Here is a 16,488-nt window from a genome sequence, read left to right as displayed (position 1 = left end):
GCCCTCTTGCTGCCTTTCCTCCGAGATGGAATAGAATTAGCTATTGCATTGAGGATCACTCCCTTGAGAAGCAGCCACTCTTCCTGAACTCCTTTCCCCCTGGGGTCGTGGTCCCTTAGGGCCTCACTGACAAGCGTCCTGAGCTTGTCAGAGTTGGCTTTCCTGAAGTCAAGGACTTCCATGTTGCTGACTGACTTGCCAGCTTTATGGTGGATGGTGAAGGTGATCAGCTCATGGTTGCTGTCACCCAGCTTCCCATCGATCACTCACTAGGTTGCTGATTTAGGTCATCCCCAGTAGCCAGTACCAGGTCAAACAGCGCTTTACCACTCATTGGCCCGTAGACTTCTTGAGTCAGGTAGAGGTCATCCACGCACGGTAGAGGTCATCCATGCATGGTAGGAAGCTTTGCAACTGCTCGGATTGTGCTACTTGTTAAAGTATGCTTCCTGTGTCTGCACCTGTTGCTAGCTCAGATGCCCAGTGCATCTTCCCTAATTACCTTAGTTGTGTGTCCTGCATGAAACAGCATGAGCCTGACTCAAGTCTTTGGATATTGGGAACCAGTTGAAATTTCAATGCCATGTGCCAGGGTAATCCACAGGTTTGTAGATAGACATAGGGAATGTTATAGATTCCCTTTGTAGATGGGCAAAGGGAAGCTGAGCAGCCCCCACACGCTAATGCCTGGTCTATACTTTTATATTTTACCTCTATAGCTAATACATTTACTGAAATCCAAGTTGACTATGAATTTAAGACAACCCCTAATAAAGGAGAAAGTGCTCTTCTCTCTTCTTCTTCTTGAAGTCCAGTTCTCCAGTCTGGGTACAGCTCATAAGGGTCAGCTAGTTGTGCATCAGCATTAGGTTTGTATTAGGTAAAACATGTGGGACCAAATTCATCTCTGACTGAATACCATCAGCTTTACTGGAGTTATGCCAGGGGTGAATCTTTCCCATGGTTTTTACAAAAGAGCTAAAACCTGCTGTTCAGTCAATCTAACTCTCTTTCTGAAGAGATAAGAATATCAAGGATTTGGCTTACTGGGCTCAAACATGCCAAAACAAACAAACTGCAGTCAGCTATCTAGCTAACAAAACTAGTAATTGGTTATGTCTACAATGATTATTAGAATTGATTTTTATGAGTATTATATGTAGTTTTGGAAGTGAACTTAAGTTCTCCCACCACAACATGCACACATGGTTACAGTTAGTAAGTGCCACCAGTACTACCAGACAGTAAAAACAGTCAAAATCTGTAATGTGTGGTACAGGGGCAAAATTGCCCCAGTGAAGTGACTGTAGACATGAATCATAGTGTTTCCTCACTACTCTTGTGCCCTCCTGCACAGGGATCAGGCAGTTAATTAATAACTACACTCATTTGAATGAGGGTCTGCTTTCTACTTACACTCCTTTAGACAAGTCTATTAGATGGTTGAGGAGATGAGACCATGTTTTGCCTGCATTGGCCAACCTTGAACAGGAAACATGCCTCCATTTCAGGGGGAAGTAACGAAAGGCCACTACCAAAAGCTAAGAGAATGAATAGAACAAGATTACTAACCTAAAGTGCTTTCTGTCAAAGTAATTCTTTATCTGAGGAAATGGGAAGATCATCTCAAATATTGCATTATCTCCGTTATGGTATTTCTAATCATTGTTTTTGTTAGTCTAATAGCTTCCTTCTCAAACTAAATAAAAAACCTGTTCAAAATTTGTGAATTGTTTAGGTAGAACCTTTTTTTAGGATGGAGATATATTTTTCAATGAGAGATTTCTGTTCAGATTTGAATGGTCAGACTCACTCCTATCTCACACATGTAGCCACATTTTCAATTTGTGCCAGCAGAAGGAAGAACCTGCACTTGAAAACCTTAAATGGTGAAAAAGACCTGTGTCATATATTCATATGCAGATGGATCGTGGCTCATGCAATTTTTTGAGTTTGGATGCAAACACTGTCACTGGAATTATCTGTGGGGACTTAGAATATACAGGCACATGGCATTTCTTAGAAAAATGTCATAAACTTGAAGAAATCAATGGTTGAAAAGACAAAAACCTGGATACAATATATGGGTTCCATTTTGACTACCCTGGTCTGAAGAGTGGGGTTTGTTTTGTTTTGGTGTTTTTTTTGGGGGGAGGGGGGTTTGTCTTGTTTGTGTTTCTTTTTTGTTTTGTTTTGGTCTTTTTGGTCTTTGTTTTCCTCTAAAAATAAATTATCTCTTGGAGACTAAAACCCAAACAATTGTTAACTAAGTAATTCCTGATAAAATACTCAATCTATCTTCTAAAGGTTTTTAAATAATGTTGTATGCCAGGGGTTGTCAACCAGGGGTATGTGTACCTCCAGGGGTACTTGAGAAGGCCCTAGGGGGTATGTGCGGGTAGGTGGGGATGGAGCGCCACCATGCACCATCCCACGCAGGCGCCACTCCATATGCAACTATGTGCCACCTCCCTCCCCACCTTCTCAGCATCTGGCTGTTGGGGGTACACTGTTCCATGTCCAGCCACTGGGGGGTATACTGACCCAAAAAAGTTGAAAACTTGATGTATACAATATGTGAAATTTGTCCTTGGTAGAACTCCATTATAGCCAGTGAACTGGAATTTTTTTAAAACTTAATTGACAGAAAATTTGTAAACCTCTTAAATTGGATAGTAGACCTCAAAGTCCCCTTTTCATGCAAATTCTGCTCACAATTTTCAAAACAATAAATAATTTGTATTTTATGGATAATAATTAATATTCACTAAAAAAGATTCAAATATAGACCAAAGTGAAGAATATGTTAAGCTTTCAGATTTCTAGTCTAAATGCAATTTAGTTCCAATTTGTAGAAGGCAGAGGATCAACTTCATATTGAGTAATGAATGAAGCTTATATAGGTCTTCCTTTAGTGCATTGTGTTCAGTGTTTCTGACTTGAACATGTGATGTGGTATGCTCTCTTGGAGTTAACTTTTTTTGCTGCATTGTGGAACAGCTGTCTTAGCATGGGCAGTGTAAATTGATATAATACAGCATATTTTGCCCTGGTCTGTTAGCGCAAATTTGCAATGGTTGTTTTGGAAAATGTGCTATGAATTCATCTCAAGGTCTTCATGCTAGAGTAGTTAATTCAATCTTACAAATCCTTGGCACTTGACTTTCATCTTTCATAACAAAACTCTTGATTTGATGCCTTGAAGTCAGCAAAGCAAAATGGTGCTTTAACAGTGTTATGTACTTTGATCTGTTTTCAACATTTGTGCCATATCCTTTCACGTAATATAAATTACTTTACCAGCGTAATGGGGCAGGAGCCCATGGTCTGTTTTTGTAGTTTGGTTGCTGTGGTAATACTCAGCCTTCCATGAAACTATCATCTCCAGGGAAACCAAAACCTTTGCAGCTGTCTTAACCTCACTGCTTGCTTGTGTGTGTGTGTGTGTGTGTTAGCAAACATTATCCGTGTGCATGTTTATGCATATTACTACTGTCTATGAAGTTCCTTTAAGATCTCTAAGCAGATCCATATAGAGAGAAAAATATACAGATATATCAATATATATCTGCTTAGGAGTCTTAAAGGAACTTCATAGACAGCGTTAATATACATAAACATGCACACACATACTGTTTTCAAAGCAGTGCCTTGCTTTAGCTTGATAGTTATGTCATCTATAAAACATGGTATCTTTTAACTCTGGCTTAATTTTTGTTAAAAAGACTTTAAATCTGATATTGAATGATATCATCTAACTGACTTGACAGTTTCTATGCGTGTCATTTCCCATTCACAGTGATTTACCTTGGTGTTGGGATAGCAAATTTATTAAAATAAACTAACTTTCTTAATGTATTCATTTTAGTATCAGTCAAATTATTTTTGTCTATGATTGTAACTAAAATATTCTTCAGCTTAGAAATGTATTACATGGGAGGAGTGGGTGGGCATGGGTCAAAGGAGGCTAAGAGACAGGCAAACACATTCTGAAAGAACAATACTGTTTGACATATAAAGATCTAGGACTTGAGCATTACTGAAAGGGCCATTTGTTTAAAAGTGTGCCCAGACATGTTAGAATTGTATTTATGAAAAAGTTGAAAACACATTAATAATCAAGAGAAACTTTCATCAACGGAGCATATCTGCTTAGTTTTTGTTCGTGATTATGTGTTGCTTTATCTGTGAAATAAGTGAAATTATTTTGATTTAGTTGCTCTCTTCTGCTATTAGTTAGAAATCTTTTCCTTAAACATTCTGGTTTAATGGTTTGAAATGATCAAGAACATTTTCTGTTAATTGGTTTTAGTTGCTTACAAGATACTAGGCACTATCCCATGTTTGACTTGGAAGGGATTCTAGCGCATCTCTGCACAAATAACCATGGGCTAGGCCTGCAAATGCACATGGTCACATACAGAAACTGAGGATACAGTGGTGGATAGGGCTGTTCCATGGGAATGCATACTTTTGAGGTGGCTGGCTCTGTCAGTCGCCTGAGTTAACTGTACAGTCAGGATACTCTGACACTTTAGGTGAAACCTGATCAGTAATGATATGGAGACCAAACTGAGTAGCTGTGCCTCTGGGTAAAGGCTCAGAACAGGCCATGAGGATTCATTCCACCCTGGGGCTAGGGACAGACATTCAAAAAGCTGGAGCCTGAAATGATTCAATCTTTGCAAGTTAGTTTAACCTGCCTAGATTGAACCAATTTGCAACTAAATAGACATTCCCTTTTCACTCAGGAAATGTAGACATATGCCTAGAGTGGTTCAGGCCAAATGCCAGGAGGTGCTGGAGCAGTGCTCAACTACAGGAAAGCTGTGCTGGGAGGTGTGGCCAGCCCCAGCAGTAGCCTCAAATGAACTGGCCAGGGAGGGGGATCAATTCCCGCCTCCCTGTCCCATTATCACAGACCTGAGCCAGGGTCCTCCTGGTGCTTCCCCCTTGCTGCAGCAGTGGCAGGGGCATGGCCCCCTGAGGCAGAGGGGGCAGGGAGGAGTTTTTTACTCCCACCACACCCTCTGCACCTGGGGGACCACACCTGGGGTCTGCCAGCCCTGACTGCTGCCATCACCACTGACTGGTCCCTGTGCAGGGTGAGCAATGTATTAAGTTTCTCTCTTCCCTCTCTGTCAGACACCCTCATCTAAGGGGGCCCTGCTGGCCAGCCTCTGGTCATGCCCCTGTTGCTGGAGTGGTGAGGGGGCAGGGACCAAGGCAGGGGCAGCAGCCCATTTAATGATTTCCCAAGGAGCACAAGCCTATTCCCAGTGGGAGGACTGTGCTGCGGTTGGGAGTGGGGTGGGGTGGGCAGAGCTGCTGCAGACTGCGTGGGGTAAGTGATGGCACCAGGACCCCACACAGTCTGTGGCAGCTCTGACAACCCCGTTCCCACCCTGCTTCCTCCCACAGTGTAGTCCCACACTCGGAAGAGGCTTGTGCTCCATGGGAAACCATGAGAGGGACTGCTGCGCCTGTCACATTCCCTGACCTCATGCCGTGTCTGGCCACACCCCTGCCCCTGCTCTGGCTAGGGAGCGGAGGGATGAGGCCAGCCCTGCCCCACTGCAGCAGAGAGCACAGCCTAGCCTAGGGCTGCAGAGCATGCCGGAGTGCTGCGGGGATTCTGGTTTAACTTAAACCAGGAAGGCGCCTGGGACACAAGTTCCATAAACCGGTTTGAGCTCAATCAGTTAAGTCTGATGCTATATTCAACCATGTTTATCTCAAACCAGTTTTGGCCATTTTGAAATTGGTTTTTGTGCACTGAACTTATGTTACTGATTTAAACCAGGTTTAAACCAGTCGCTGATTACTTAAATCGGTTTATGTGTAACTTCTGTCCCTAGCCTAGTGGAACATTGTAACCAAGACCAATAGAGAAGTATTTGCCCTTTCACTTTTTCTTCAAGGCATGAGTCTAAGAAGCTGCCAGGTCTGAATTTCATGTTGTGAGGTATTTTTTTGTTTGAAGAGGGTAGCAATACATGCTTGCGCTGTTCTTGATTTACTATTTGCAAATTTTCACATAAAGAAAGGTTTTTTGCTTGTGAAAAAATCATTTTCAGTGCAGACATCTTGTGACTTTTTTTTCCAAAGGATTGTCCTGCTTTTTCTTTTGGGAATAGGTCAAATGCCATATCTAGCACCTCTTCCCCTGCACAGTAAGGGACATTGTGGCTAGAAGGATGTCGATCCATGTGCATTTAAACCTAGATTGAACAATGGGATTATAAAATATGAATGAATAGACAGAATTGTAATGGAATAACAGCCAAGAATTCTTAAGATATATCAAGTCACAAAGGGCTGTTTCTTAGCAGAACATTTATCTTGTTTTTTTTGCATGACTTAATTGGTAAACAGAACTGTTCAGAGGGTCTAGACAAAAGGTGGGCTGTGTACTTTATTATGTGGTACAGACCTGTTAGTTTTGAATACAATTGTATATGTTCACATGTAGATAACCAAAACTGTCTTCATTACTTTTTGCCCATAGGACTCGTACTGTTTTTTGCAGGGATGGAATTTGCTGGATCCATTAGAAAAACTTGGCAAAAACTGCTTTGGTCAAAGCAATTTTATGGTTCTTTGACTTCTTTTACAAATCTCAGAGGTTCTAAATAACAAGAATTCTTGCAAATTCTCTTCAGTAGAAAAGTTTGTATTTGCATTTAATGAATTATATTGTATGAATATAAACTGTATACACTTCTGCTAGGAACTCCTCCTTAATATCAGGTTAGCATTCTACATTAAAAAATGATAGGAAGATGGGAGCTAGTAATTTTTTTTTTTTTGAGTCTCGACTATTCAAATTATGTTTCCTAACTTTTCACCATAAGAGAGTTTTAATGCATTGCTCTGAATAAAATTGGTCAGAGAGGACCAATCATGAATTTAAATAACTTAATGTAGGCAATAGCCTTTCATTTATTTGAACTGGTGCTCATTTCTGAGTGGAAATGGTACCAAAAATATACCTAAGACAGAGAAAAATCACATATATTCATTATGTGACAGTAGCATAACACAAATGGGCAAGAGGGGCAGCAGCCCTGAATGTTAACTTAGGAGAAGTAGGTGACAAAATAGTCCTGTATGCTCATGGAGTCCACACTGGACAGCAAGGACCAGCCTTACAGCATTGTTTTTGCTGTAGCAGTAGCCAGTGGACAGATACCTGGGTGCTGCTGTTTTAAGAGGAAGAGCTCAAGAAAGTGAAGTGGTGGCAACAGCAACAGCCAGGGACTGTTTTTGAGTTCCTGGCATAAGAAAGATTCCTGCATCGCCCCTCTTCCCTCCCCTCCCCACCCCGCCCCCCACAAAAAAACAAAGAAACCTGCTTTCTGCAGTATCCTGCCAGATTTGCCCCTACTTGTTTACACCTCTGCTATGTGAAGATAGTTTAGAATATTTGATTATTTTTCTTGTTTGAGACTATACAGTTTAGGCATTTGATATTAAATATGTTTTTTGACTCAAAGCCTAAAGAAAAACTCAGTAAAAGTGTGAACACAAGCTTGCCTGACCAGTTTTGCAAAGGATGTAACTTGAGTTTTGGTAAACCAATATTTGTGCTTATTGCTTGGGTCCTCCTGTTTCATGTCTTAGTTCCCTTGCAAAGTAAGAGCAAGAGAAATATATTTAATACCCTAAACTGTTCATTACTAAACAGCAATGATGACAAGATCACAAGAATTAGTGGAAACATTTTAAACTAGCAGAGAGTTTAAAATGGCAAACCTGGGATGTTAGGTTAATCAACAGAAACCCAAGCTTGCTGTTTTTGTGTGTGTGTGTTCAAGAGGCTGGGGGTGAGGGGAGCACCCTCCCCCCCATGAAGACTTGGCCCCACCCTCCCCCCAAGTCCTCAGCTAGCAAGCTGTAGGGGGACCTTCACAGCAGGGGATTATGTCCCCTTCCTTCTCCTTCAGCCATTACTGACAGTCACCGGTTGGGGGTGGGGAACAGGACAGGACTGGGAGTGCCCCCAGCAGCCAATATGGACAAGCTGTGAGCCCCTCCACCAAACAGTGAACATCTGTTTGGCTGGCTCCTGTTTTAACTTACCATGCTTTGAGTAAAGTGTGATAAGCTAAACCTCTTCTATCAGGCCATCCTTAAAACCAGGATGCAGATGCTTTTTAAACATCTGCACTTATCCTTTGAGACTGACCTTGGAATTCACCTCTAACTCGGGGGTGGTTTGTTTTTTTGCAGTGTTTTTGCATGAGGATCTTGCAGAGCCAAGATGGCAGCACCAAAAAATTGCTTTGGACACTAACCCAGCATCAGTTAACACAGTACAAGCTCAGCAATCACTCCCACTCCATCGTTTCATTTTGTTGCTCTTCCCTCATGATTGGTTCTGATAATATCAGATGTTCAATTAGTCAACTCTTAGCAAGCTATAAAACATGTAGGCAATGTCACTGAGGTCACCCATACTTCCTGCTATGTGTTTTTAGCAGTCTTCAGTTTTATCACTATGGCAATCTAGTTGAGACCAACATAATTTAAGAGTAGCACAAAATACAACAGATTTTAGGAAAGTCTTGGTGTAATTAACTGTATGTGGCAAATATCCAATTATACGCAAAGCTATGATGATAAGCTGCATGAAGTTTGCCAGTTCCTTGCAATGTACTGAGCAGATGGAAATAGCCATCTTGATTCTATTCCTCAATCATATGGGTATGACCTAGATTTGACTTTCATTGTGGGGATTACAGGCTAGAACAGATATGCAGACCTGAAGAAAACAAAAAAACCCTTTCCTTTGTAATACTCATACCAATATCCTGGGATCTGGCTTTCACCGATCAGTTTGTACAGTGAGAATTTCTGTTTTATTGTAATAGCAATTTATTCACTTTTGGCAGCTGGTCCACTAGTTTGCTGATGCAAAAGATTAATGCAACAAATAATAGGAGCAGTTGCAGTTTTCCAAAGACTTCTAAATTTCTTTCAGATTTTTCTTGTAATTTGCTACTAGCATACTCTTTTAAACTGAATACCACGTGAGTAAAAGTGAACTTTTTTTTCTTACTCCTTGGTGAGAGTTGTAGAGAACTATATCTTCTTGAAAAGTTTGAGCTACATACAAAGACTTTTTCACTCGAATCAAGTTGCACACTTAGCATGTGTGTAGTATGCATCTCAATTGCATTCCTACTGGTTTTGCTACAAATCTGAATGAATTCAAAAGCCAAGAACCATACTTCTGCAGAAAGATTGCTAGTCATCCTGGTTCTCATTTTCTGATTGCATTTTCTTATACTGGTCTTGTGCAAAAAGGATCTTAAATCTTTGCTATCCTCTGCCTTCTGATTAATTCTATTTCTGCCCACTCAGTTCACTCTAAAATGAGGAATCAGATCTGCTTGAGGTTTGAATCGTGCTGTCTTTCAAACAACGAATGCTCAAGACTTCTGGCTTAATGGAGACAAACATTTTTACTACTTTCCCTATAATATATCAACCCTATATTTCTTTCACAGAGAGCTTGGTGATTAAAGAGCAAAGGAGTATTGGATCTAATTGTAACAGGTGTTCTTGCTATGATTACAGTTAGACTTCCTTGCTATTACTTTCTTTCTAGAAAAAAAGTTTTAAATGTCTTGCAAATATTTCCCCTTTTCTATTTCAGTAGTAGTGCCATCAAAATATCTTCCCTTCTACTATCATCATCATCACAGCATACAGAAAAAGCATTGTACACAGATGTCCCCAGTTAAACTGTTAGTCATTAGACTCAACTTGTTAAGATGGAGAGAGAAACATTTGCATTAATTCAAATGCTTTCAGTCTGACAAACATAAACTGAAAAACATTTGACTTGTCTAATCCCTTTGTGCCCTGTTCAGTGGCACTGAATTGACGTAATTTCTTTGTTTTTGAAATCTTAACTAGACTAGACACTGTTTTCAGTCACTGTATTTTTCACTGTTGTGGTATAAATTAAAACCTTCTTTGGAAAATCTAGTATGTTGGGACAGCAATCAATTACTACTGCTGTTTTTCTCCCTGAGAAGAATTGAATACTGGTTGTTTTTCCAGTCTGTTAATCATCATAGAGGTTTGTCCTCTGCAGGTCTAAGGGCATGGCTGTTATTTTGTTATGGAGATCACTGAAAACTCTTACCTATTATGTCTGTTTCCATGTGGTCCTTTCTAGTTCCTTGGCTAGGGAAAGACATTACACATAAACTGGTTTAAGCGATCAGAAACTGGTTTAAACCTGTAACAGAACCGGTGTTCAGTGCACGTAAAACTGTTTGAAAATGGCTGAAACCAGTTTGAGATGAACCTAAAAAATAAACAAGATAAATCAGAAAATAAATAAGATAAATCAGACTTAACTGATTTGACTCAAACTGGTTTATGCAATGTCTGTCCCAGACACCTTGCTGGTTTAAGATAAACCAAACTCCCCCAGCATCCCAGCATGCTCTCTGGACTGGGCAGGGCTCTCTGCTCTACAGCAGACCTGGCCCCTCCCCTCTGCTTCCTGGCCAGAGCTCCAGCAGAGACTGCAGGTACAGCAGGGTCTGTCTGGATCACCCCCTGCCCCACCCTACCCTCACTGCTTGCTGCTGAAGCAGGGATCCCCCTTCCCATCTCCCACAGCACAGACCCCAGCCCCACAGACCCTAGTCATGTGGTATACTAACTAATGGCGAGAGGTGTCTGTGTGTGTCTTCCATTTCACTGGGATTGGCAGGCAGAACAGTGACTGCTTAGGGCTTTTTGGAGCTAATCAACAGGTCAGCTGGTAAGTTGTTTAAGAAGAGTTTGAACTAACAGAGAGAGGCTATTGTTTTGCTGATGAGGTGATAAACACTGTTATCAGCTCCCTGCTGGCTTGCTTGCCTGTCAGTTTGCTGCAGACAGTATAAAGAAGCAGGGAGATTGAAAAGCTCTGTATCATCAGCAGATGCATGCACTGCACACCTCCCCCCCCCTTGCCTCAGAGTGCTTGCAGGGGGCTGGGAGTCTGGCAGCACTCCCACCCCTTGAGCAACAAGCAGGAATAAGCCTGGGACAGTGCAGGCAGGGTGGAGGTTTATAAGTTTCTCTTATGAGAGCACCCCCCTCAGCTCAGCACTGTTTAAGGGGAGGGAGGGCTACTTTAGTGCCTCCTGGCTTCTAGCCTGAGCCACTGCAGGCATGTGCCTGAATTTCCTCAGTCAAGAGAGAATGTCTGTACAGTTACAAACTGGTTCAGCCTAGCCAGGTTAGACTAACATGCAAAGATTGAATCAGTTCAGGCTCCGGCTTTTTGAATGTGTGTCCCTAGCCCCCAAGACCATAACAATAGCTTAGGAGGGGTCTGAGTGGCATAGAGTGGACATGCGTGCTACCCTCCACACGGTTGTACTCAGGCTGTCTGGTGCTGCGGGGCAGGAGGCGCTCAGGACTGATGGCTGATTGACAAGGAGCAAGTGGGTGTGGCTTATTTCCTCAGCAGTGGGCCTGGGATTGGGAAGGAAATAGTATACATGAGACCCTCACCATTCATGGGGGATATGTTCCAGAGATCCCTGTGAATGGTGAAATCTGTGAATATGTCAGGAGCATGGTGGTGGCAAGCATGGAACTCCTGCAGATGCTGCCAACATGGTAGTGGGGGGAGGTGGGAGCATGGCAAGAGCATGTGTGGGGCGAGGGTGAGTTCGAATATTCAAAACCATGAATGGCGAATCTGCGAATGGCAAGGGTTTCCTGTAAATACAACCTAAAAATCCTATTCTGTTCTATTTTTGTATGCCTTTTTATATGCCTTCCCTGGAAAGGGACGGGCTGCTGTAGTACTGTCATCTTATGCTACTAGACATGGCGTTCGTTTTTTTTAAACTGCTGAAGTGTGATTAAATCCCACAAACATCACCAGATGTAGGCCTATCTCTAGCCTTCTATCTAGAAACCAGAAATCTGACTTCTATTTGCTGGTTGCAATTCTTTGTTTATCTCCTTGTTCTCTAGCTCTCAACTGAGTGGTTTGACCTTTTTGCAAGATACTTTTTGATCAGTGTTTGTCAGGGTTTTCTTAAACACTTCAGCAGCGCTTTGCAACTACACAGCACAAATGTTAACTATTTCATTCTTTGTTATCTTTGTTCTGGTGACTGACAGTTTGGAATTAAGCTAACTCTTAATCCCAAATCTAAAGGTCTGAATCCTAAAAACTGTGATATAGTTACGGTCACTTCTTTTTCACAGTGTCAAATTCCACTTTATGCCCTTTATGCACTTTAAGTGGTGTTTATGTTGGTTTAGATGCTCATAGAGAAGTATTCACATGTCCTTTGTTTCTCTGCAGGTCACATTGCATTTGAATCCTATTTCATCAGTGCACATTCATCAAAAGCCTCTGGTGTTCCTTCTTAACTCTCCCCTGCCCCTGACCTGGAAGATAAAACCAGAAAGACTAGCATCTGGAATCCGAAGATTTTTCTTTGTGAGTATACAGTTTGTTGGTCTATCGTCACCGCTCTGTAAAACAGCATGTGGGGTTAACGGTGTTCATTTTGAAAAAATGTAAGCATAAATTTAAAACAAAGTTAACTGGAGATCAAGTTTCAGCATAGGGCCCTGGGGAGAAATTAGGGGACATGGGAAAGCAGTTTGAGAAAGTGCCCAGTTGCTAGTTGTGTGAATTAAAATGCGCACACGTGAACAAATCTGTTTTTATAGAATTTGCATATTGTGTAGTTATTAACTCTAGCAACACTTCAAGTCGGAGAAGCTGTGTGGCCTATAACAGGTTGCCAGTCCTGATAGTACTATCATGCTAAAAGCATCAAAGCAATGGGAAGTATTATGGGTATAGGCTAGCTGTGTGGTCTCTCACCAAAACACAAATATATATGAGGTGAGCTTCTCATGCATATGATGCAAGGTTTATTAAAATGCTGGAAAAGACCAAAGTAGGTCCAAAATGAAGTCATTTATGTTTCTGAAAAAGGCTGGAGTACTGGTTATGCTGCAAGATCCAATTATTACCTACTGTTTGCAAATCGTAGCTTTGCAGTTTGCCAGGACATTCAAGCTTGCTACTTGTAGTGAAACAGACTGATTGTTTGGATTAGATTTTTAATGTATGACATCATGTCTAATGATGAGTCTGCTTTATTAGAATCACAGCCTTGTTATTTTCTATTATAATAACAGAACTAAACATTATTTCTAGCTGCAAGATATCTATGGACAGCTTAAGTTTGCTTTTAAGGCATTAGTGGGCAATATAAAGGGGCATAGCCCAGTGGGAAATTCTGGTCATTGTTCCTCAGACAAATACTCTTGCTGGCAGGAGTGCATTGGAAGTAAGTAGCTGTGCCACTGTAGGAAAGGGCACAGCTGGTCAGCTGTTGTGCAAGACTCTAGTAGCCATAGTATTCAGTGAAATATGAGCTGCTGTTTTCTTTAGCTTTGCCCTGAAAGCACTTTCTCCATTCTGACCCTTCCCCCTGCATATATCTTTTCTACCTTCCACTTGTGTTTTCTTTTTCTACCCCTACATCTCCAAATCCCCTTGGTTTGGATTGTTGGGGTGGGAAGGAGAGCTGCTGTCCCAGTCCCAGTCCCCACATGGTAGTCTCCATTCACTTGGGACGCTAAATGAGACTTTGCTATGAGAAGACTGTGCTGATGTTTAAAACGCACTTGTGTTGGGCATATTGGAATTAGCTCAGTGGGGCTCACAAATTTGGGCAAACCTAATTAGGGCATAAGCACAGTAGAAGTGTACTCGGTCTCAATCGTCAGATTCATATGAAGATGTTGAGAATCTAAACTTCTATGCAAAAACATGTTCCCAGACTCATGGTTCCAAAGAAAGGTTTGAAAATGTGAACTTGACTGTAAGCTTTGGAGGAGGAGCAGCAGCCTTTTGAGTCAGGAAGGAAATTGTCTGGCCCTACAGATACCACCACAGCATTTCTGACCTCTGCTGTTATAGAGAAGAGGTGGGCTATCTGCTTGGCAGGCTTGATTTTCTTGCTGGCCCTTGCAGAATTACTTCCCAGTTGGGGGTGGTCTGAAACTCCATTCCCTCTTTCCATCCTTTTTGGTTCCAGAGGTCAGTACAGGGGTGACAAGTGGTGAACATGGCAAACCCCACCCACTTTTGGCACCAAAAAGACAATCATGATTGGGCTATACCTTCTGTACAGAGTTAGCCTAAGCTCTTGCCCACATTTTACTACTTACTTTTTTCTGTTCTCACATGCAGATCTCTCATGTGAGTATAGTTGGCATGGTATGAATCAGAATCAGGTTCTGCTCTCTTTTGGCTTCATAACCTATTCATTTTAAAATGAAGATATAGGCTAAATCATTGAAATGCTGATAGTGCTCAGTATGCAAGCCAAAGTAGAATTTGAGCCAATAGGTATCTTCACTGTAAAGAGAATGGAGGAAGACTCCCTCCTAAGAGGTGAAGTCAGCATAAATGCTGTATCGAAGATGGTACTGCCTTGTTCTTTGTATCTAGGGTGAGTGCTTAGGGCTGTACAGAAAGGTAAGATGGCCCATGTTATCTTACTGTTGCTCTGTTTTATGTATATAATTTTTATTTTGGTATTTAATCCCAATGATTTATTTGCATGCTAAAAGTTTAGTCAAAACTGAGACTTCTCCCAGGGGATGGCTTTTTCAAAGTGTGCTCTGTGCCTGTAGTTCTACTGGCTATCTCCGGAAACAGCATCAGGCTAAGATTAACCATTGGAGCTGTGTGGGCACAGAGGCAACTGGTCAATTTCTGTGTAGGAGTCGGGGAAAATAAAGTGAATATGATGACTTGTGAACTTGACCCCTTTTAAAGAAAATTATTGTGAAAGGCTTATTTTCAAACACTTTCATAGAAAAAGAAATGAGGTACTGCTCACGTAGGTCAGTTTGGTGGTAGAGGAAATATGGCTATAATTTCTCCAAAAAAAATGTTCAGTGTTTTGCTGCTGATGAGCACGGTTGGGGCTATTAAATATTTTCAGATTCTGTGATACCTAGGGATGGAATAGTGCAGTAACTTCACCTTGGACAAATTAGTTAAGATCCTCACTTATGTTACAAATGTCTAGTCATTCTAGTCTTGATGGTACATTTTTACACATCACCCTAACCCTGCTGTCTACTCAAGAATCCCTGGACTGGAATATCAAGAGTACCAAAGATCAGAACTGTAGTGTGCTGATGTGACTGTAGGAAAGAGAGGCTGTATGGTGCCATACCTTGTGCCTATGCTATTGCTTTTTATTTTCATTATCTGCCAGAGCACCTTTGGTTCCTGCCACTGTAAGAGGCTTGAACAGGCTGTGGAGCAGCTGGCTGGTGCGGTGTGGCACAGCTTAATGAGGCAGGCATATGACTAGAAGGGGGCTCCTGGATTGGAGGATGGGGCTGAACAGCCTCACTATAAACCCAGGCCCTCATTGCTGAGCAAGCGTCACTGCAGGGAGCCAGAGAGATAACATCACCAGCTGGAGCTGCAGCTCCCAGAACACCTGGTTAAGGGTAGGAACTGTGGGGATGGAGGAGGCTCCTGGTCCTGGGGAATGACCTAAATCTACACCCTGCTGGGGAGGATGGTGTGGTGGGGCTGCCTGTGGCAGGGTGGTCCCAAGGAAATGCCACACCAGTGCCTCCTTGGTGAAAGGCGAGGATGGGGCACCATATAGCCTCAGCCCCCGCAACCTGGTGGGTTAGCCCATAAAGGAGACAGGCAAGGGGTGCAGGCATGTCATCAAGTCTGAGACCCAAGGGGTGTCAGGCTGAGAGCCTCAGTGAGGGGGCACAGCAGTGGACCCAGTGATGGTGTGTGAGAAGGCTGTGTAGAGTAGGGGTCGCATAGGTGGGCCTGAAGGACTGCGTGTAGGCCAGCCTTAGAGACTGAGTGAGCTGGGTGTGGAGGGGGCCCAAGAAGGCAGACCCATATGAGAGAGAGGGCGAGTGGCTCATTAACCTGACTGGAGAAACCTTCGACTGGTCAATGCTGGGGCTAGGACCAGAATGGTTGAAGGGCCAGACCACCCACCACAAGGGATGCTCAGAGCCAGGGGCCTGGGGTTCCAACTGGCCTCAAGGTGCAGCCAGGGTCTGTGTGACCAAAGGTCCTAGAAGGGGTCACACCCGAGAGGGAGAAGGGCTCAGGGAACTTGGCAGCCCAGTATGATGGTGGAGAGTAGACCGCCTGAGTAGAAGGGATCCAGGTGGGGTGAGATGGCCCCCTGTCACACATTAATAGAAAATTAGTGTAAGGAGGAAGAGGATAATAAAGAAATTAAGAACATCTTCCCACATTGTTGGAATGGTTGGGCTCTAATCCCTGGGAATTTTATAAAAAGCAGTTCTCAAAGGCATATCCAAGTGATAGAAAATGTTTGCCTATACTGCTGTTTTGGAATAGGTTTCAATAGAACCCAAAAGTACCCTCTTACTAACAAAAAAAAAAAAAAAAAAAAAAAAAAAAAAAAAAAA

General features: G+C 42.4%; 1 protein-coding gene across 5 annotated transcripts in view; it reads left to right on the top strand.

The window, feature by feature from the left end:
- Positions 1-16,488, top strand: part of TGFBR3 (transforming growth factor beta receptor 3) — a 268,553-nt gene that overhangs the window by 159,700 nt on the left and 92,365 nt on the right. For all 5 annotated transcript variants that reach the window (XM_019501597.1, XM_019501599.1, XM_019501595.1 and 2 more), the window contains one exon: positions 12,335-12,472. In XM_019501597.1, the coding sequence (XP_019357142.1) occupies positions 12,335-12,472 (138 nt within the window). The remainder of the gene's footprint in view (positions 1-12,334; positions 12,473-16,488) is intronic.

The sequence above is a fragment of the Gavialis gangeticus genome, unplaced genomic scaffold (assembly GCF_001723915.1).
Source record: "Gavialis gangeticus isolate Ggan-Ray unplaced genomic scaffold, GavGan_comp1, whole genome shotgun sequence".
In the NCBI taxonomy this organism is placed as follows: Eukaryota; Metazoa; Chordata; order Crocodylia; family Gavialidae; genus Gavialis; species Gavialis gangeticus.
This window is presented reverse-complemented; position numbering and strand designations above follow the sequence as displayed.